At 43.5% G+C, this 23,619-nt stretch overlaps 1 protein-coding gene across 2 annotated transcripts in view; it reads right to left on the reverse strand.

Annotated features, from left to right (window-relative positions):
* Positions 1 to 428: 428 nt before the first annotated feature.
* Positions 429 to 23,619, reverse strand: part of TFCP2 (transcription factor CP2) — a 79,294-nt gene continuing 56,103 nt past the window's right edge. Inside the window, exons 11-15 of one of the 2 annotated variants that reach the window (XM_077297816.1) lie at positions 19,823 to 19,913; positions 17,932 to 18,041; positions 17,614 to 17,756; positions 7,489 to 7,540; positions 429 to 1,831 (exon numbers count right to left, since the gene is read on the reverse strand). In XM_077297816.1, the coding sequence (XP_077153931.1) occupies positions 1,797 to 1,831; positions 7,489 to 7,540; positions 17,614 to 17,756; positions 17,932 to 18,041; positions 19,823 to 19,913 (431 nt within the window). In that variant the 3' untranslated portion in view covers positions 429 to 1,796. Of the gene's footprint in view, positions 1,832 to 3,149; positions 3,596 to 5,166; positions 7,541 to 17,613; positions 17,757 to 17,931; positions 18,042 to 19,822; positions 19,914 to 23,619 lie in introns of those variants that run through there. The other variant, XR_013224008.1, reaches the window with a different exon arrangement.

Here is a 23,619-nt window from a genome sequence, read left to right on the forward strand (position 1 = left end):
AGCAAAAATACGCAGCAAAAAAGTCCTGTGTGAACTTACCCAAAAAACGCACCAAATACGCACCAAAAAAACGCACCTAAATTAGCATTAAAAAACGCAGCAAAAATACGCAGCAAAAAAGTCCTGTGTGAACTTACCCTAAAACCGCAGGTGAAATCTGCACAAAAAACGCAAAAAAAAACACGGTAAATCTGCGGTAATTCTGCAGTGCAGATTAACTGCGGATTTACCAAAATCGGTCCGTAAAAATCTGCAGAGTAATCCGCAGCGTGTGGACATAGTATAAGTGAATGTGTAGGCGCACATTCAGGCTAACAGGTGTGCTGGCCCTCATTTTTGCTTATGTGTATAGCATGGAACACACGTGTCATGTAGTCTTAATCAATGACAGCCAATCCTAAACCTATAAATTAATCATTGCTACCAAGACTAAAACAACCATCCATTTATTATGAACTTCAATAGACAGTATTCCTTCTTGCTCCTACTCACATGTGATAAACACAATTACACCATATTTTTGTGCTTGTGACATGTTAAGCAAGTCGTTAAATGACCCCCACAAAAATTGTTGCTCGGAAAATTATTTGAAATAAATGAACAGACTTCTCTACACCTTCACTTACACCCATCGTGTTCTACGCTGAATCGGGACGGAAACCGTGAGAAGAAATAAAGGACACCTTTTGTTAGAGAAGGATGTGGGGATTGTTGAAATGCCAGCAGGTGTTTTTATTAGAGGTATTCACCATCCCACAAGACTTGCAGAGCGCCACAGATGCCTCCAGAAAGAGGAGCCAATCTCATGGAAATTATGTGCAACAATGAGAAACACAGAAAAAAAAAAAAGTTTACAAAAACAAGGCTGAAATTAAAAAAAGTTCCACAGACCAGAGATCCAATAGAATGATATCAGAATGAATGGTGGCTTCGAGATGGGGCTGATAAGGTGATACAATGACTATATAATGGATCGGTCACTGACCGTGTGCCAAAGTCTCATCAATCCCGACAAGCCGGAGCATGCAGGAATCGGAGGGGTAAAGGGTGAAGACAACTGGTAGGACTGATCGTGAAGATGACATATTATAGGCATTGAAAGTAATTCATCTGATCAGTATGCAGAAGTGTACCTGTTAAACATCTCCATCAATGGCAGTCCATTAAAAAAAAAAAAAGTATAAAAGACAAGTAAAAATCTGAGGGCTTGATAACGAACAGCTGGGGAAGATGGCTGGTGTTACAAAAAGCATCATACAAAAAGACACATGCTACATAAAAAAAATACTAACCCCCTTAACCATCTAGGTAAGACAGTATAGTTTGATGGGGTAACCAATATACACAAATATGCTTCAAGAATATTGTATCCACATCTTCCAGCAGCCGGCAAGACAAGCTTAAAATGCTTTTTGTATTCTTAAGTATAAAATGATGGCAGCCAATGCAGTGGTATGGCCAGAGCATACACCATCCAAGTTCACGTTAAGTAGAACGGCTCGTTCTTGTGCAGAGAAAACCCGCTCCATGAGAAATGCAAGCAGTCCGAAGCTCAATCACTGCAGTAAGCTCTTTGTCTCATCGAATGGACGCGATTTGCGTCTGCACAAGCTGGAGCAGCGTCACCGTCTGAATATGGAAGAAGCGAGGGTCAAGTGGTCTGCCAGAATGTGGCGACTCGCTGAAGATGCAATTGTCTCTAGTGCATTCAAGTCTTGTGAGCCCATGGGGGAGCGCTGAGAGACTGGTTATCGGTCTTCAGTGATGACGGGACAAGGTGGATCTTGTGCAGAACCTTATTTTAAAATGATGTGGTAGGTATCGGTCTCAGCTGTAACAAAACAAGAAAAAAAAGTCAGGAACTGGATGCAGTAGTGGCCATTATCATATTGATCACTTTTACAACGTTACTGAATTCATTTCCGTAATGTTTAAGGGGTCAGAGCTACATCAATTTCATATCCAGCATTTCTCACCGTGCCGCAATGTAAAGGGCTATTCCAATGGTGTTAGCCACAAGATATACAGGGCTGTTCTAGTGATGGATGCGAGACCCATGTGAACATGATCCTGTCAACATGCTACAATTGGACCAATTGGGTCAATCCTATTAAAATGTGAATTTACAGCGGTCATAGAAATGACGACAGAATACAAGGTGGCCGTACAGAATAAGTGGGTTCGTAGTTGGACATTTAATGATCAATCTAGTGAATGAACGTTTCACCGACACAGCCACAATCGCATTTCAGTACCGTAAACTAGTTCAATGAGTTCAATGACACCGGGCGAAGGGCAGCATCTTTTTTAAATCCTGTCCACAACATTTGGACGACATGATCGAGACTGTTGAGTTTTCCATTTGAAGCCCCCCGAAAAAAAACAGGATTCAAATGTGCCCCTGATGGAGCATATAATAATAATAATGATAGTTCAGTTTTGGAAGTGTCAGTCTTATTTTTTTTTATCCAAAAACAATGGTGTGATTTACCACTGTCAACTATTGAAAAGGAGGTCACCTACTAGTGGCAGATGCAGTGACAGAGGTAATTGTCGAAGGCATCTGTATAATGAGACATCTACAGTGGTCCAGAAAGCGGAGGCTCGCTGCATGACATTTCCAGGGCCAGGCCATTAACTAACCATCTAAAGTTTATTGCCACCTTTAACCTTTTTGTAACTAGTGAAGGGGAAAGGAGCGACTTGGGTGATGTTTTTATTCTAAACTGGGAGATCCAAAACAAAATTGTGTGATTTTTTTATTTGATAATGTGCCTTTAACTTGACCCTAAATCATCATTTATGGGATATGATGGCGCTATATAAGAAAAGCATAATAATTGGAAAATATTTCAAATGTCACAATTCTTGTAGACAGTGAGCCCTCGTGGGCAGGATCCTCTCTCCTCCTGTACCAGTCATGACTTGTATAGTGTAAGATTACTGTACTCATTTTTATTATGTATACCCCTCCTCACATGTAAAGCGCCGTGGAATAAATGGTGCTATAATAATAATCTATATATATATATTCGTCTAAGGTCCACTTCCTTCTGTTTGTCTGTCTGCCACGGAAATCCCGCGTCGCTGATTGGTCCCGGCCGGCTGGGCGCGACAGGCAGAGTCCGGCTGCAAATTGGCCCCTCCCTACTCCCCTCTAGTCAGCGCCCACATAGCGTTTTAGCAGTCCGTTAACGCTGCCATTAACCCTGTAAGTGTGACCAACTTTTTACTATTGATGCTGCCTATGCAGCATCAATAGTAAAAACATATAATGTTAAAAATAATAAAAAAAAACCCAAAACATTATATTCTCACCTTCCGGCGTCCGCAGCAGCCTTTCCCACTCCTCGCGATGCTCCGGTCCCAAGAATGCATTGCGGCAATGACCCCAGATGACGTAGCGGTCTCACGAGACCGCTACATTATCACGGGTTATTGCTGCAAGGCATTACTGGGAACAGAGCGTCGCGAGGAGCATCGCTAAAGGCCTGGGCTGGATCCGGGGGCCGCTGGAAGGGGAGTATATAACCTTTTTATTTTAAATTCTTTTTTTTTTTTTTTTTTTTTTAACAGGGATATGGTGCCCACACTGCTATACAGGTCCTTCTCAAAAAATTAGCATATAGTGTTAAATTTCATTATTTACCATAATGTAATGATTACAATTAAACTTTCATATATTATAGATTCATTATCCACCAACTGAAATTTGTCAGGTCTTTTATTGTTTTAATACTGATGATTTTGGCCTACAACTCCTGATAACCCAAAAAACCTGTCTCAATAAATTAGCATATTTCACCCGTCCAATCAAATAAAAGTGTTTTTTAATAACAAACAAAAAAACCATCAAATAATAATGTTCAGTTATGCACTCAATACTTGGTCGGGAATCCTTTGGCAGAAATGACTGCTTCAATGCGGCGTGGCATGGAGGCAATCAGCCTGTGACACTGCTGAGATGTTATGGAGGCCCAGGATGCTTCAATAGCGGCCTTAAGCTCATCCAGAGTGTTGGGTCTTGCGTCTCTCAACTTTCTCTTCACAATATCCCACAGATTCTCTATGGGGTTCAGGTCAGGAGAGTTGGCAGGCCAATTGAGCACAGTAATACCATGGTCAGTAAACCATTTACCAGTGGTTTTGGCACTGTGAGCAGGTGCCAGGTCGTGCTGAAAAATGAAATCTTCATCTCCATAAAGCATTTCAGCCGATGGAAGCATGAAGTGCTCCAAAATCTCCTGATAGCTAGCTGCATTGACCCTTCCCTTGATGAAACACAGTGGACCAACACCAGCAGCTGACATGGCACCCCACACCATCACTGATTGTGGGTACTTGACACTGGACTTCAGGCATTTTGGCATTTCCTTCTCCCCAGTCTTCCTCCAGACTCTGGCACCTTGATTTCCGAATGACATGCAAAATTTGCTTTCATCAGAAAAAAGTACCAGGTCAGGCGCTTCTGCCGCTGTTTATGGTTCAAAAGTGGCTTTACCTGGGGAATGCGGCACCTGTAGCCCATTTCCTGCACACGCCTGTGCACGGTGGCTCTGGATGTTTCCACACCAGACTCAGTCCACTGCTTCCTCAGGTTCCCCAAGGTCTGGAATCGGTCCTTCTCCACAATCTTCCTCAGGGTCCGGTCACCTCTTCTCGTTGTACAGCGTTTTCTGCCACATTGTTTCCTTCCAACAGACTTACCATTGAGGTGCCTTGATACAGCACTCTGGGAACAGCCTATTTGTTGAGAAATTTCTTTCTGGGTCTTACCCTCTTGCTTGAGGGTGTCAATGATGGCCTTCTTGACATCTGTCAGGTCGCTAGTCTTACCCATGATGGGGGTTTTGAGTAATGAACCAGGCAGGGAGTTTTTAAAAGCCTCAGGTATCTTTTGCATGTGTTTAGAGTTAATTAGTTGATTCAGAAGATTAGGGTAATAGGTCGTTTAGAGAACCTTTTCTTGATATGCTAATTTATTGAGACAGGTTTTTTGGGTTATCAGGAGTTGTAGGCCAAAATCATCAGTATTAAAACAATAAAAGACCTGACAAATTTCAGTTGGTTGATAATGAATCTATAATATATGAAAGTTTAATTGTAATCATTACATTATGGTAAATAATGACATTTAACACTATATGCTAATTTTTTGAGAAGGACCTGTATACTATGTGGGCTGTGTTATAAACACTGCATGGGCTGTGTTATATACTGAGTGGGCTGTGCTATATACGTGGGCTGTGCTATATACTACATGGGCTGTTATATACTGCATGGGCTGTGCTATATACTGCGTGGGCTGTGCTATATACTACGTGGGCTGTGTTATATGCTACGTGGGCTGTGTTATATGCTACGTGGGCTGTGTTATATGCTACGTGGGCTGTGTTATATGCTACGTGGGCTGTGTTATATGCTACGTGGGCTGTGTTATATGCTACGTGGGCTGTGTTATATGCTACGTGGGCTGTGTTATATGCTACGTGGGCTGTGTTATATGCTACGTGGGCTGTGTTATATGCTACGTGGGCTGTGTTATATGCTACGTGGGCTGTGAGACTTTCGCCCGGGGCCCTCAAAAATCTGGAGCTGGCCCTGGCTTTACTGATTGTTCGCTGCCGGGCACGACCAATCAGGGACAGACGCAGTCCGGCCGCGAATTGGTGCGGGATTTGAACCATGCTTCGCTAATTGGTCGCGCCCGGCCAGCCGAATCCTGTGTATTCATTGCATTATTCTGAAATCTTCATAAATAAACTACATACATATTCTAGAATACCCGATGCGTTAGAATCGTGCCACCATCTAGTCTACTATATAATTGTCTAATTCTGTCTGTCTGTAATGGAAATCCCACATCGCCGATTGGTCGCGCCAGTAGCCCGCGACCAATCAGCGACAGGCGCAGTCTGGCCGCGAATTGGCAAGGGATTTGACACACGCTTCACTGATTGATTGGTTGCGCCTCAGCGATATTGGGCGGGATTTAAACCACTACATACATATTCTAGAATACCCGATGCGTTACAATCAGGCCACCATCTAGTAAATAATAATTTGCTAAAAATTGTACTCCTGTACTCCAGTACCCCAGTGGAGTGCAAAATCTGTAATTTTATTTTTCTGCAGTCGGAGACCACTGTGACATTCTAAGGGTATGTGCACACGTAGAATAGTCCACTGCGGATTTTTCCGCAGCGGATTTACCGCGGTTTTTGTGCGGATTCCACTGCGGTTTTACACCTGTGGTTTTCTATTATGGAGCAGGTGTAAAACCGCTGCGGAATCCGCACAAAGAATTGACATGCTGCGGAATGTAAACCGCTGCGTTTCCGCACGTTTTTTTCCGCAGCATGTGCACTGCGGATTTCGTTTCCCATAGGTTTACATTGTACTGTAAACGCATGGGAAACTGCTGCGGATCCGCAGCTGCGGAAACGCTGCGGATCCGCCGCAAAATCCGCAGCGTGTGAACATACCCTAAAGGATAATGTGACTTTCTACAACAAAAAGATGCAAAGAGGTGAAAGAAACTCGTGTGTGCCATTCTGAATAACTTGGTGCAAAAAACAGTAACAAATCACAAGAAAGAAAAAAACAAACGTAAAGATCAATTGAAGGCCTAAATAATATGCAATATGTAATCATGGAAGCCAATTGGTTTATAGGAACATTCCTGGAATCAAGGGAGCAAATTGATTAACGTTAGTATCCCTTGTAGCAATGAAGGGGTGTCCGGCCTGCCGAGTGTAATCCCATAACCTTCCACGACAACCTTTCTGTCAAAACACAAGATCTTGCACCTTTAATTAAAGCCATTATGTCTCACAGTTAGCATGTCACTTACTGATCGGTAACATTAATACAGCCGTTACCGATACAAGTTATAAGGGCCATACACAAACTTTGAGTACACAGCATAGCTCTGTTATAGAGAGTAAAACCTCTTTACATGTACTATACGATATGAGAAAATGAATGTACACAGAATTTTTCTTTTGCATTAAGATGACTGTATAAATAGTGACATACTAATGGCAGGAGAAGCTAAAAACTGCACTGGTAAGATGTGATTGTGAATATCATCTTGCAGGCAATACCCCAAGATACAGCACCAGAAAAATAAGGACTGCCATTCCAAAAATGACCACTAGAAGTCTACTACAGCAATGATATTACACCTGCACCCTTACAGAGTTGATGTTAACCCCTTCCACTACTTCCGACAACCAGTTTTATTGTATACTGTATTTCTGTGTGTGTAAATTGCAGTAGTTTATGGCTAGTCCGCTTTATAGTCACGTATAGTCACGTATTCAACGCTGGAATAAATGCTGATACTGGCAAAAGGTAAAAAGGCGCCTTCTAAGAACTACAATACGGAGAGTTGTGTAAACAGCAGGAAATGCATCATAATAATGCATAAATGATCGTTCCTAATCAAGTGCTCAGCTACAACATTCACACAGGTCGCTGCCCTACCTTTCATTGTGTCCAACACAAAGAATGACTCGTCCGGAAAATTTTGAATCATCTATTAGAAAAGTAAAAGTAACGTTAAAGACAGAAACATGAGTACGGTACCTCCTCATGGGGAGGCACTGATTGTACATGTACAGTAAAAATTACAATCACTCAGCACCCCCCCATATTGCAAATTAGGTTTATTAGGAAAGGCACAAACTTTCTGCTGTTTGAAACAGATGAAAGAAACGAGAACAACTGAATTGCTTCACCACAAACAAGTGGCTTCTCCGAATACAGCACGACATTACCGACTACTACAACTCAGATGTATTCAACCCCCTGAATAGAATCCTACTATATAATTGTCTAAGGGGTACTTCCATCTGTCTGTCCCGGATATTCATTGGTCGCGGCCTCTGTCTGTCATGGAATCCAAGTCGCTGATTGATCGTGGCAAAACGCCGAGAAGAAAATGGCCGCTCCTTACTCCCCGCACTCACTGCCCGGCGCCCGCCTACACCCCTCCGGTCACCGCTTACACAGGGTTAATGCCGGCGGTAACGGACCGCGTTATGCAGCGGGTAACGAACTCCGTTACCGCTGCTATTAACCCTGTGTGACCAAGTTTTTGACTATTGACGCAGCCTATGCAGTGTCAATAGTAAAAACATCTGTTAAAAATAATTAAAAAAATAAAAAATGATTATATACTCACCTACGCCGCCTTTCCCGCTCCTCGCGCTGCAAGCGGCACGTTCCGGTGGCACGGATGGTCTGGCAGAAGGACCTGCCATGACGTCACGGTCATGTGACCGCGACGTCATCACAAGTCCTGCGCGCCTGCGCGTAAAGGACCTGCCGTGACGTCACGGTCATGTGATCGCGACACGGTCACGTGACGTCATCACACCCTGGGACCGGAAGCTGCCGCCTGCACCCCACACAGGCGACAGAGCTACAACGCGCCTGCGGAAGGTGAGTATATGTTTATTTTTTTAACCTGTGTCATACATGGCTGGGCAATATACTACGTGACTGGCCAATATACTACGTGGCTCTGTGCTGTATACTACGTCACTGGGCAATATACTACGTGGCTGGGCAATATACTACGTCACTGGGCAATGTACAATGTAACTGGGCAATATACTACGTCACTGGGCAATATACTACGTGGCTGGGCAATATACTACGCGGACATACATATTCTAAAATACCCGATGCGTTAGAATCGGGCCACCATTGCTTCACCACAAACAATAAGTGGCTTCTCCGAATACAGCACGACATTACCGACTACTGCAACTCAGATTTATTCAACCCCCTGAATAGAATCTACTATATAATTGTCTAAGGGTCACTTCCGTCTGTCTGTCCTTCTGTCTGTCTTTCTGTCTGTCACGGATATTCATTGGTCGCGGCCTGTCTGTCTGTCATGGAATCCAAGTCGCTGATTGGTCGTGGCAAAACACCCACGACCATTGCCACGACCAATCAGCGACGGGCACAGTCCGGTGGCAAAATGGCCGCTCTTTCCTCCCCGCAGTCAGTGCCCGCTCCATGCTCCCCTCCAGTCAGCCCTCACACAGGGTTAATGCCAGTGTTACCGGAGTGCGGTGTAACGCACTCCAGTTACGCAGTTATTAACCGTGTGACCAAATTTTTACTATTGATGCTGCGTATGCAGCATCAATAGTAAAAAGATCTAATGTTACAAAGAATAATAATAATAATAATAAAAAAAAGAAGGTTATTCTCACCCTCCGACGTTGCCCGCTGTCCTCGGCAGTGCAAGCGGCAGGTTCCGGTGTCAAGGATGCTATGCGAGAAGGACCTTCCATGACGTCACGGTCATGTGACCGCGACGTCATCACAGGTCCTGCGCTCATACCAACCCTGGGACCGTAAGCTGCCGCGTGCACCGCACACAGGGCCAGGACGTCAAGGGGCCTTCGGAAGGTGAGTATATGTTTATTTTTTATTTTAAGTCTTTTTTTAACCACGCATATAGTGCCCACATTGCTATATACTACGTGGGCTGTGTTACATACTGCGTGGGCTCTGTTATATACTACATCTCTGTGCTATATTCTAACGTGGCTATGTTATATACTGCGTGGCTGCTATATACTGCGTGGGCTGTGTTATATATTACGTGGCTAGTGTTATATACTGCGGGGGCTGTGCTATATACTGTGTGGCTGCTATGTACTGCGTGGGCTGTGCTATATGTTACGTGGCCAGTGTTATATACTGCGGGGGCTGTGCTATATACTGCGTGGCTGCTATGTACTGCATGGGCTGTGCTATATATTACGTGGCCAGTGTTATATACTGCGGGGGCTGTGCTATATACTGCGTGGGCTGTGCTATATATTACGCGGCCAGTGTTATATACTACGTCGCCTGTGTTATATACTGCGTGGCTGCTATATACTGCGTGGCCACTGTTATATACTGCGTGGCCACTGTTATATACTGCGTGGCCTGTATTAACGCAGCGGGTATTCTACAATATTTATGTATGTATGTATATAGCAGCCACATAGTATATAGCACAGGCCACGTAGTATTTGTCTGCTATATACTACATGGCTCCTATATACTACATGGCCTGTGCTATATACTATGTGGCTGCTATATACATACATACATATTCTAGAATACCCGATGCGTTAGAATCGGGCCACCATCTAGTCCCCCATAACAGCACATGTTGGTCTGATTAATAATTCAGGGGTTCGTAAGGGTAAGTTCACACTGGGTGTTTTTTTTTTTTTTTTTGCTGCGTTTTTTTTTTTATGCCAATTTTCCGCTGCTTTTTACAGTACCAGCAAAGCCTATGAGATTTCAGAAGTCTCATGCACACACATTGGTTTTTTGTCATCAGGATTTTGTGCTTTGCAGCTTTTTTTTTTTTTTTTTTCATACAGCATGTCACTTTTTTCAGCGTTTTTTACCCATTGACTTGAATGGATGGTGAAAAATACGCTGCAAATACGCAGATTGACTTTTCTTGCAGCTTATGTGCCGGATGTGACGTCAGTCAGCTCCGCTACATCTAGATGGCAGGCTGCATGCTGCGTCCATATAGCATGTCATCCAGCAGAGCAGACCCAAACCCCATTCACTTAAATGGGGGGCCCAACAATACAGTGTTTGACACAGTCACATGCATGAAACCATCCCCGGTTAGAGAGCCACGGTTCCCACGCTGTCAAAAGACAGCGGGAGTCAAAAGACAGCAGGAGCGCTGAGCTGTGATCGGAGGTATGCAGTTTACCTCCGGTCACTGGTGTCAGCTGAGGGGACTACCGTTTCTCATCATCCGACACCTGCTATTGTTAATAACAGTGAGAGCAGAAGCGGCTGATAGGAGTATTCATCTGCTGCTAATAAATAATAATGAAAAAAAAAAAAAAAAAAACCTGGGTGGTTTCCCCCCTATTTTTAATAACCAGCCAGGCAAATCTCACAGCTGGGGGAGGAAACCTGTTGGTGAATTCTGTTCTTGGGCTCCATTCTGTGGTTGTGAATGGTATTTTTGGGAGTTCTGCTCTTGGGCTCCCTCTGGTGGTTTCTAGTGGAACCTAGCAGCTGCTTTCACTAATCGGTTCCCTGGCCTTGTTATTTAACTGGGCTCTAGTCTGTAGTGGATGCCAGCTGTCAATGTTTTCCTGTTGGATTCAGTTTTCTCCTGGAAGTTCTCTGTTGGCCAGTCCATTTCAGCTTAAGATAAGTTCCGTTAAAGTTATGTCTCTTTTGTCCAGCTGGTCATTATGAAATATTCTGGCTAGTTGGAAGCTCTGGGGTGCAGATTTGCTCCTCCACACCGTGAGTCGGTGTGGAGGCTATTTTTGTAAACTCTGCGTGTTTTTTTGTAGTTTGTTATACTGACCGCACAGTATCCTTTTCTATCTCTGTCTTTTTAGATAGTATTGGCCTCCTTTGCTAAAATCTATTTTCATTTCCGAGTTTGTCATTTCCCTCTCCACTCACCGTCAATATTTGTGGGGGGCTATCTTTCCTTTTGGGGGTTTCTCTGAGGCGAGATAGTTTTCCGTTTCCATCTTCAGGGGTAGTTAGTTCTTAGGCTGTGACGAGGCGTCTAGGCAGAGTCAGGAACGCTCCACGGCTATTTCTAGTGTTGGTGCTAGGAGTAGGGATTGCGGTCAGTAAAGCTTTCACCTCCTCAGAGCTTGTCCATGTTTTGTTTTACCCACCAGGTCATCTCAGTGCCGCTCCGTAACCACCAGGTCATAACAGAAACCCTCAGCTGTCAGCTTCAGCAAGGCTGGTTATCAAGTATAGAGGGGTCCTCATACCGTATTTTTTAATTATTTAAATAATGTAAAAAAAACAGCATGGGGTCCCCCCCATTTTGACAGCCAGCCTTGCTAAAGCAGAAAGCTGAGGGCTGGTATTCTCAGGCTGGTAAGGGGCCATGGATATTGCCCCAACTCCGGCCTAAAAATAGCAGCCCGCAGCCGCCCAGAAAAGGCACATCTATTAGATGCAACAATTCTGGAGCTTTGCCCGGCTTTTCCCACTTGCCCTGTAGTCGTGGCAAGTGGGGTTCATATTTGTGCAGTTGATGTCACCTTTGTATTGTCCGATGACATCAAGCCCCGAGGTTAGTAATGGAGAGGCGTCAATAAGACTCCTCCCATTAATAACCCCATAGTCACATTGTAAGAAAACACACACACACACACACACACACACACACACACACACACACACACACGCACACACACCAAGAATAAAGTCCTTTAATTGAAAGAATGACACAGATTCCTTAAATAATCTCAATTAAACCATACTTACGACCTCGCCTAATTCCACTGAAGCCCTCATTCTCCTGTAATAAACCAAAAATAAACAACAATATCCCTCACCTCTCCGTCGTTCTGTCCCACGCCGTAATCCATGTCTGGGGATAATTATTTTTCAACCTGGACTGTGCCAAGATGCTTGCAGCCTCAGTGACTAGCGGTGACGTCACTCAGGCTCCGTTCCAGCCGGGATGAACTGCGGTGACCTCGATGAGATCCCCGCTAGCATCGTGAGAGTAGGTTACTGAGCACAATCCCACTGACAGGTTCCCTTTAAGGAAGAGTTCATTGCTTTGAATATTCCTAGAGATACAGTTGGAATTATAATTTACAGGTACAAAAGGTAAAGAAACCGTGGCTACACTATACCTAGACGTGGCAGACTGAGGTCGAAGACCTGTACCAAGATTTAATGTCGACAGACACTGCGATTTCAGTTTTCACAGTTAGGCTGGCTGTAGATCAGTATTTTTTGCCATCCAAAAAAATTGGATCAGTTACGCAAATGACACTGATCAAAGAGTTGATCAGAGTGTGAGCATAGTGTGATCCGATACTCTTGGATGACCAGACAAAATCGGACTGTTCTCAGATATCATTCGAGTGCAGTCCTATCGATCCAACAGACTCATTGACTTGCATGGCTGAAAGCGATCTGAAGACTTCAGCTCAAACTCGAGCATGCAGCGATTTTTTTCCTCAGGTGGAGGGGGGTGAATTGGACATGGGCACAATCCTATAGAATAACATTAGTTCAAGTGTGATCCAATGTTTTGTCAGCTCGCACTCAGATAATACAGTCGTTTGCATGAGCCCCAAGTCACATACTAAACAAGGAAGGTCTATAAGCCTGAACTGGAGGGCATACCTCTGGTAACCCAAAGGGACAAGATAATCTGCTTCAATGTGCTCAAAACCACTTAGGCTATGTGCCCACGTTCCGGATGTAGCAGCGCTTTGGATGCAGCGTACTTTAGCTGCGATCTATTGAACGCAGGTAAGTCCTCATGTGTTTACTGAATCATGCGGATTTACCGTGATCAATTCATTCTATTCATGCAATGTCTGTTGCGGAGACTAGCGTCTCCAGAAGAGAAATTGACATGCTGCGAACTTGAAAAATGTGCCGCATGTCAGTTTCTGCAGGGGATCCACAGATGCACAGTCGCATAGTGGACATGGGATTTCTACAAATTCCATCCACTATACTGTAACATCTGCCACTGCGGGTTTGACGCTGCAGAAATACGCACAGAAATTCCTGAATGTGGGAACGTACCCTAAAGAAGCCAGAGAAGTTTTGCGACTTTTTTCTGTAAAGCAATGAAACCAAAGTCGACCTTCTTTGACCTGCAGCTATGTCTGTAGGAAGAAGATTGAAGTATATGCCAGTGAGAAAGGAACTACAATTCCTCAGGCATACTGCCAGGATCTGGTGTCTGGCCATACAGTGGGGAAAATAAGTATTTGATACTGATGCAGATTTTGCATGTTTTCCCACCTACAAAGAATGGAGAGATCTGTAATTTTTATCGTAGATACAATTCAATTGTGAGAGACAGAATCTAAAAATAAAAAAACAGAAAATCACAGTGTATGATTTTTTAAATAATTAAACTGCATTTTATTGCATAAAGTAAGTATTTCATCACCTACCAACCAGCAAGAATTCTGGCAGGCCTGTTTTTCTTTAAAAAACCCTCCTACTCTGCACTCATTACCTGTATAAACGACACCTGTCCACACAATCAATCTCACTCCAACCTCTACACCATGGCCAAGACCAAAGGGGACACCGGTGACAAAATTCTACGCCTGCACAAGGTTGGGATGGGCTAGGCAATCAGCTTGGTGAGAAGGCAACAACTGGTGCAATAACAAAATGGATGAAACACAAGATGACTGTCAATCTTATGCTGCCTGGGGCTCCATGCAAGATCTTACCTCATAGGGTATGGATGATTCTGAGAAAGGTCAAGAATGAGCACAGAACTACACAGGAAGACCTGGTCAATGATGTGAAGAGAGCTGGGACCACAATCTCAAACATTATTATTAGTAACACACTACGCTGTCAAAAATTACAATCATGCAGGACACACAAGGTCCCTCTACTCACACCAGCACATGTCCAGGCCCATTTGAAGTTCGCCAATGACCATCTGGATGATCCAGAGGAGGCATGGGAGAAGGTCATGTGGTCAGATGAGACCAAAATAGAACTTTTTGTTATCACTGCACTGTGTGAGTAGAGGAAGAAGGATGAGCACAATCCCAAGAACACCGTCCCACCCGTGAAGCATGGTGGGGAAACATCATACTTTGGGAGTGCTTTTCTGCCAAGGGGATAGGATAACTGCATCGTATTGAAGGGAGTATGGTTGGGGTCATGTATTGTAAGATTTTGGCCAACAATATCCTTTCCTCAGTAAGAGTATTGAAGAGGCGTCATGGCTGGGTTTTCCAGCATGACAATGACACGAAACACACAACCAGGGCTACTAAGGAGTGGCTCTGTAAGAAGCATTTCAAGGTCCTGGAGAGGCCTAGCCAGTCTCCAGACCTGAACCCAATAGAACATCTTCTTTGGAGGGAACTGAATGTTGCCCAGCAACAGCCCCTGAAACCTGAAAGATCTAGAGAAGGTCTGTATGGCGGAGTGGGCCAAAATCCCAGCTGCAGTGTGTGCAAACTTGTCAAGGACTACAGAAAACATCTGACTTCTGTAATTGCAAACAAAGGTTTCTATACGAAACATTACATTCTGTTTTTCTATTGTATCAAATACTTATTTCATGCAATAAAATGCAATTTAGTTATGTAAAAATCATACAATGTGATTTTCTGGTTTTCATTTTTGGATGCAGTCTCTTACAGTTGAAGTGTACCTATGAGAAAAATTACATACCTCTCCATTCTTTGTAGATGGAAAAACTTCAAAACTTCACTGCAAAATCGGCAGTGTATCAAATACTTGTTTTCCCCACTGTATCACATTTGCAGGACAAAAATAAAGCAGCTACTAGTTTACTCGATTTACAATGTATAAAAACTGCTTCTATTAAACAAAAAGGGTGATGGTGGGGAAGATTGAAAACAATTCGTGGCTGAACCAATAATGTACTGATGATTAGGTGAGAAAAAGGAGTGAATACATGGGAGACACATATAGCTAGAAAAGGGAATAAATATATATACCGTAAGTAAACACAACAGTGTAAATATGATGTCACAGGCAGGCACAGCAAGAAATTATGTTACGACTGCATGAATAGGTAAAAAATGGAAATTTATATGAATCTGTAGTACAAGAGCATGGAAACGCCTAAAACACGAAGACTGAGCAGCACATGATTGGGAAGTAAAAAAGAAAGAAAAAAAAAAAATGGAAAGGTTCGCATTTTGCTATTGGCTTCGAAGCACATCATTGGTTGACCCACTAATTGTTTTTGATTATTTTTGCTTCCTGCACAGTGTTTATTGTTTTTTGCCTTTGTGTTCTTGTGAGAAGTGACGCATTCTTTACTCAAGAGGAGCGGGATAGTGCGGGATCCCAGAGAGCGGCAGTAGGCGAGTTTTAATACACACACTGATATTTAATGAAAAAAAAAAAAAAAAAATTAGTCATAGGAGGGCTTCTTTAAATTCAGCTGCCTGAAATTGCCAGCTGCATCTAGACCAGAGGTGTCAAACTGCATTCCTCGAGGGCCGCCAACAGGTCATGTTTTCAGGATTTCCTTAGCATTCCACAAGGTGCTGGAATCATTCTGTGCAGGTGATTAAATTATCACCTGTGCAATACAAGGAAATCCTGAAAACATGACCTGTTGGCGGCCCTCGAGGAATGCAGTTTGACACCTCTGATCTAGACAGATGCCGGTTATGTAACAGCCAGCATCTACTATACATGGAGTGGGCTCAGCTCCTGAGTTCCCAGCACACACAGACCCAACCTCAGATAGATTTCCATCCTTTTGTGAAAAAGGGGTTAAAAGTGGCATTTTGTGTTGATTTGGGAGAAACCATTTGTTATACTAGATGTGTTGAAGTAATTCAATAATGTATATGATTGGTTATTGCAAGAAGCAGAAAGTTTGCTAATTTTGCTGTTTGTAAAAATGGTTGAATGATTGTCATTCCAAATATACATTCTATTGGACTGCTGGAGGTAGCCGAGCACTGTACTAGGCGATCTCCCATGGACATGAATGGAGCAGAGTTGGATATGCTCAATCCTCCGCTGCATTCATACGAGACTATTCATAGCCACATTTCTTGGGATCAGTGGGGGGTCCCAGTGGTCAGATGCCCAGCGATTGGGAAGTTATCCCCAAAACTATAGACAGGGAATAACTACAAAACTATGCACACAAACCATTTTAATCCAAGCAAAATACTCAAATCTAAAAGATTACTAAAGATTAGCTCTGCAACAAATTACCTGTTACTAAGATGTAGAAGAGATAAGGCCTAGGAAGTGCACTAGAGATTTTATAGCAGCCACTTAAGGATGAGGGAGTAGCCTGTATAATTCAGCGCTCTTACGTACTAACCTCATAAATCAGACATATTAGCAGCGTTTACAGCCATAAAAGACCTTCAAACTAGACGCTTTTTGGCCGGGCTATTAAAAGGCAGACGTGCTGCATTGTACTGAATGCGCGAGTAAGGGTCAAGGTCAAGAAGAATTCATTTACAGACTACAGGGAAACAGTTTTAAATGGTGTTTGTTTTGTCTTCCTGTAAATGCACAGAGATAAGACTACATAAAGATAAGGACGTTCAGTACTAGTCTCACGAGTACGGCTAACCACATGAACGAATAGGACAGCTGTACTGCATAGATTCTGATTTAAAGAGTATCTAAACATTAGCTACAAAATTGTATATGGTGTTGTCCCTTTAACTTTCTGCAGATCGATGGAGGTCTGGGTCTGGAGACCCACATCTAACAATCAAAAATCCCCTATATAGGTGGTACATATTAATATGGCATAAGAGGAAAAACAAAACAAAAACACCAATAGCAAAGATTATAACAAAGCACCAGATCGAAGCTTGTGTCACAAAGAAGGAAAAAAGTGACCCAAAAATGTGAAATAAATGAGTTATGGATGTCTAACTGACCAGCAGTACAAAAATGAACCCAGGTACACAATAGTGTGGGAAAGCCTCTTTAAATGACAAGTGACAACACCGATTGCCAGGAGTCGGTATCAGTCCTGAGAAACGCCTGGTTTTAGGCGCGTTGGCGAAGTGCTGCTCCCTACTGAGATTACAGAAATGCTGTATCTGAGTGACCAACCTCATCACTGATGAGAACATGAATGCCCGTGGGCCCCTGTTTGTAGACCTGGTTAATTTGATGAGGACAAATGTTGAAAAGTTGGGCAAGCTTTTCAGTTAATTCCATATTTGTCAGGTCTTCCAGGAAGATGGCATGATACACTGTGAAAGAAAAAAAAAGTATGCTGAGCGAATATACTTTGCACTAATCAAATGCACCAAGCATAATATATATACCACCATTCACTAGAGGGAAAATTGTGCACACCCACGGGCGAGTACTGCCCAACCTCAATCAGAGCGGTAACTACACCATCAAAACTTATTCAGTAGTTACCATAAAAAGCACTATTTCCTTGCTCTCCGTTTTCAGGTTTCTGCTGCGGATGCTCCCTTGACTGCTGCGACTCCTGGCATACATAAATTGTGAGCCTTGGCCGTACCACCCTAATGGAATGGGCAGAGAGAAAGAGAAATTAAAGAGTATATAAATATATCTATATATCTATTTGTCTAAGGGTCACTTCCGTCTGTCCTTCTGTCTGTCTGTCACGGATATTCATTGGTCGTGGCCTCTGTCTGTCATGGAATCCAAGTCGATGATTGGTCTCGCCAGCTGCCTGTCATGGCTGCCGCGACCAATCAGCGACGGCCACAGTCCAATTAGTCCCTCCCTGCTCCCCTGCAGTCAGTGCCCGGCGCCCGCTCCATACTCCCCGCAGTCACCGCTCACACAGGGTTAATGCCAGCGGTAACGGACCACGTTATGCCGCGGGTAACTCAGTCCATTACCGCCGCTATTAACCCTGTGTCACCAAGTATTTACTATTGATGCTGCCTATGCAGCGTTAATAGTAAAAATATCTAATGATAAAAATAATAAAAAACATAAAAAATCATTATATACTCACCTTCCGCCGCCTTTCCCGCTCCTCGCGACGCTCCGGTGACCGCTCCATGCAAGCGGTAGGTTCCGGTGGCAAGGATGGTCTGCGAGAAGGACCTTCCATGACGTCACGGTCATGTGACCACGACGTCATCACAGGTCCTGTGCGAGAAGGACCTGCCATGACGTCACGGTCATGTGACTGCGACGTCATCACACCCTGGGACCGGAAGCTGCCGCCTGCACCGCACACAGACGACAGAACTACAAGGGGCCCTCGGAAGGTGAGTATATGTTTATTTTTTATTTTTTAACCTGTGACATACGTGGCTGGGCAATATACTACGTAGCTGGGCAATATACTACGTGGCTCTGTGCTGTATACTACGTGGCTCTGTGCTGTATACTATGTCACTGGGCAATATACTACGTAACTGGCCAATATACTACGTCGCTGGGCAATATACTACGTCACTGGGCAATATACTATGTGGTTGGGCAATATACTACGTCACTGGGCAATATACTAGGTGGCTGGGCAATATACCACGTGGACATGCATATTCTAGAATACCCGATGCGTTAGAATCGGGCCACCATCGTGTTCGTGTGTGTGTGTGTGTGTGTGTGTGTGTGTGTGTGTGTGTGTGTGTGTGTGTGTGTGTGTGTGCGTATGTATATATGTATATATATATATACACATACACATACACATTAAAAGCAAAGATAAGCAGCTTTGTACAGTATTTTAATATCGTATGCCCTTTTTACAAGATATCAGTTCCCCCCACAGCCGTTTCCTGCACTGCTCACACAAAAATGGGTAAGATCTGTTTTTACTGAGGGATCATATTACAACTGCTGCCTATAAAAGTTTATGTAGATGAGAGGGGGAGAAGCTGGAGGCAGATACATAGAGAAGCTGCTGCAGCTTCTAGTCATTAGAGCATGCAGGGGTGAAAGTGATCATATAAAAGGCCCAAGATATCAAGGGGAATGAGCAATTAGCAAAATAAGGATGTTTAAGCGCTGTGGTCCCATTAGGGTTAACCAGACAACTCATCCATACTCGCAGTTGTGTCTGGTACTGCAGCTCACCCCCAATTGTTCTGATGATTGTAAAGGATATGGTTTTCTGGGGGTAAAAGGTTGGTGGCCTATTAATGTACCATGAGACTGAACAAGACTTCACCCACCAAAATTTGTAAAAAAAAAAAAAAAAAAAAAAAAGCTGCTGATTGGTGGGCTTCAAACATTAGAACAACAATAGGGTAGAGTAAAAAAATATAGGTGTACAGGAGAAATACGCAATGTGATTCTAAAGCCAAGGACATCAGCTCACCTCCCTTTCAGTGCATTGAAGAGCCGGATACCATCAGCAGGTCCACAAATCTGAATAACATCATCCCTAGTTAACTTTAATAAATCTGCACCTGAAACAAATACAAATGGTTATGTTGGCTTAGCATCATCAGCAACTATAAACTTGGTCTAATCATACAACTTAATTGGTGAAGGTACAGGAGCCATCATCTATAAAACCTATATAGGAACATCCGAAAAGTAACAAAAAAAAAAAAAAAGTCAAGGGAGAACTATGCTGCCGCTGGGTTAGATTATGTGCAGGCGATGATTTCCACTAGTGCCATTGTGAAGTACACTGCTAATTTAGTTAGGAGATATTAGGATATTTTAGATCTTTCAATTATTCCAGATCCCAAGCTCGTGTTTCTTATATTTCAACAAAAGGTTGTCCAATGAAAAATACTGTGGACTTGTCAAACCCCTTTGAAATAAAAATCTGGAAGAATAAATCACACACACACCTTAAACTGTATTGTGTGATGTGGAGCTCTCTGCCTCTACATTTGGGTATGTTCAAGAGTGACAAAAAATATAAATTATTATTAGTGCGGATTCCATGCAGATTTGAGTGTGGAATTTACCCTTCACATTGTTATGACGTACAGTTAAAAAAATCATATGGTGGTACAGTATTAGCCAGAAAAATCGATGTAAATACTTTTATGCCCAAAAATAAAAAAAGTATTTTAGAAGTGATACCTTTATTGGCTAACCCCAAAACACCAAGGTTACTTACCACTATCCAGTTTTTCCAGAACCCATGACAGCACACCTGAGAGAGGAATCCGCCCAGCAAGGACAGGAAACCTACTGAAACAAAAGGGCGGTACCTTTCTCCAGCTTCAGTTGGGTTACAGAGCATGAGAGGACCTCCAGGTTAATTTACACACTTAACCAACACCACAATATAAAACACCCAAACTATAGTGCACACCCATAAGGTGTAAAAGGGGGGGGGGGAATATACGGGTGATGTCATTTTAACATTGGTGTTTTCCCTTCACCCATGACCACGCACATGATAGGTTTCTGGAGAACTTGAAACACGTTAGGGAGGGACCATCGCTTGCAGCACCCTTCTGCCAAAGGTTAAGTCAGCAGAGGAGGATAGAACCAATCTAGTTCCTAAAAGAAGGTAGATGGTGAGGACCAGGTGGCGGCCTTACAAATTTGATCAATCGATACCTTCGCTTTCTGCGCCCAGGAGGTCGCCACGGCTCTGGTGGAATGAGCCTTGATGCCGTCAGGGATCGGAGCACCACTAGCAGAGTAAGCTAAACTGATGGCATCTATAATCCCTCTGGCAATGGTACTTTTTGTTATCCCGTAACCCTTCCTATGACCCTGGAAGGCTACAAACAGGGACTGGGCTTTCCTGCACTGGCTAGTCATGGACATACATTGTAACAGAGCCCTTCTAACGTAAAAATTATGAAACTTCATCTCCCCTGAATTCTTAGGGTTATTACAGAAGGGGGGTAGGACAGTATCTTGACTTCAATGAAATCTCAACACTACCTTAGAAAGATAAGCCGGATCAGATCTGAACACGAATATCCTCATAAATTTGAATAGAAGAAAGATTTATAGAAAGGCCCTGTAATTACTCACCCTACAGGCTGATGTCAGAGACACTAATGTGATTACCTTGGGTGTAAGATACTTTGCTGACAATTCCTTCATGGGTTCAAACGGTTCTCTGGTCAAAGCTTCTAGTACCAGGTTCAGGTCCCATGGGGGAGCCCTTGGGATTGGGACTGGTCTGGACCTATGACAGGATTTTATGAATCTTCCTATCCAAGTATTACCTGCAAGGTTACAATTATACAATGTGCCCAAAGCCGATACCTGGACCTTAAGGGTACTAGTAGCCAACCCCAGTTCAAACCCTGTCTGAAGGAACTCTAGGATGTGACAGATTGGAGGCTTTTGACCCAACGGCTTCCCTAAAAGCTAGAAGAATTTTTTCCATGTCCTGCCGTAAATTTTCGTTGTTAGGTTTTTCTACATTTAGGTAAGGTGGAAACTAACTCTGGCAAAACTCCCGTTACTAAGTACTGCCCTTTCAAATTCCATGCTGCTAGATGGAAGCCCTTTACTTGAGTGTGGAATATTGGCCCCTGCATAAGAAGGTCTGGGATCTCCAGCAGGATCCATGGATCTCAGGGTATGTGCACACGTCCGGATTTCTTGCAGAAATTTCCTGAAGAAAACCGGAAATTTTTTGCAAGAAATCCGCATATTTTTTTTGCTTTTTTTTAGCATTCTGCAAGCGTAATTAGCTTGCAGAATGCTAAAGTTTTCCAAGCGATCTGTAGCATCGCTTGGAAAACTGACTGACAAGTTGGTCACACTTGTCAAACATACTGTTTGACAAGTGTGACCAACTTTTTACTATAGATGCTGCTTATGCAGCATCTATAGTAAAAGAATGTTTAAAAATAATTAAAAAAAAATTAAAAAATGGTTATACTCACCCTCTGCAGACAGCCAATCTCCTCAGCGGCGTCCGTTCCTATAGATGCCGGTGTAGTTCAGGACCTTCGATGACGTTGCGGCTTGTGATTGGTCGCGTGAGTCACATGAGCGGTCACGCGACCAATCACAAGACAGCGACGTCATCACAGGTCCTGAACCACACCATCTATAGGAACGGAAGAGGGAGCATGCACCGGAGAGGCGGGAACACTTTGGGGGCCATCAGAGGGTGAGTATATCACTATTTTTTATTTTAATTCTTTTTTTTTTACCAATTATATGGTGCCCAGTCCGTGGAGGAGAGTCTCCTCTCCTCCACCCTGGGTACCAACCGCACATAATCTGCTTACTTCCCGCATGGTGTGCACAGCCCCGTGCAGGAAGTAAGCAGATCAATGCACTCCTAGGTGTGCGGAATCCCCACAATTCCGCATTTTTAATGAACATGTTGCTTTTTTTTCCGTGATGTGATTTTTTCGCGGAAAAAAATGCAACATTTGCACAAAAAAAATGAGGGATACCCTGTAAATAGGAGGCATATGTAAGCGTTTTTTTCGCGTTTTTATAGCGAAAAATCCTGAACGTGTGCACATGGCCTCACAGACACATTGCTCCTTTCTGACAAAAGGACCATGGTTTTCCCTGCTAAGGACAATCATAATCACTCTTGCCTGATCCTCCCTTATCTTTTTCACGACTGCTGGAACCATCGTTATTGGAGGGAAGGCGTAACCATTTCTGAAGTCCCAGGGAATCTGGAGGGAGTCTACTGCAAATGGGTTTTCCCTGGGGTCTAGTGAACAGAACCTTTTTACCTTGCTGTTGTGTCTGTTGGCATACAAATCTATCTCCGGCAACCACAGACAAACTATCTGCTGAAACACCCTGAGGTTTAGGGCCCATTCCCCGTTTCAGCTTGTTATGGCTTAAAAAGTCTGTCTTAACTTTTTCCGCTCCCCTTATGTGTAGTGCTGTAAAGGGAAAAAAGATGCTGCTCTGCTATCTGTAGGAGGTTGTTTGCTGCTTCCATTAGGGAGTGGGACCTTGTTCTCCCCTGATGGTTGATATACGCCACCGTGGTTCGGTTGTCTAACATAATGCGAACCTGGCGACCCAGGAGGAGAGGAAGAAAGCTTTCTAGAGACCTTTCCACAGCCCACAATTCTTTTAAATTTGACGATCTACCCTTCTCGGAAAGTGTCCAAGACCCCTGAATTGCATGACCCTCAGGTGTGCCCCCCCAACCTGAGATGCTCGCGTCTGTCGTAATTATGTTGTCTACTGGCCTCACCCATG

Source organism: Ranitomeya variabilis, chromosome 3 (assembly GCF_051348905.1).
Source record: "Ranitomeya variabilis isolate aRanVar5 chromosome 3, aRanVar5.hap1, whole genome shotgun sequence".
Classification (NCBI taxonomy): domain Eukaryota; kingdom Metazoa; phylum Chordata; class Amphibia; order Anura; family Dendrobatidae; genus Ranitomeya; species Ranitomeya variabilis.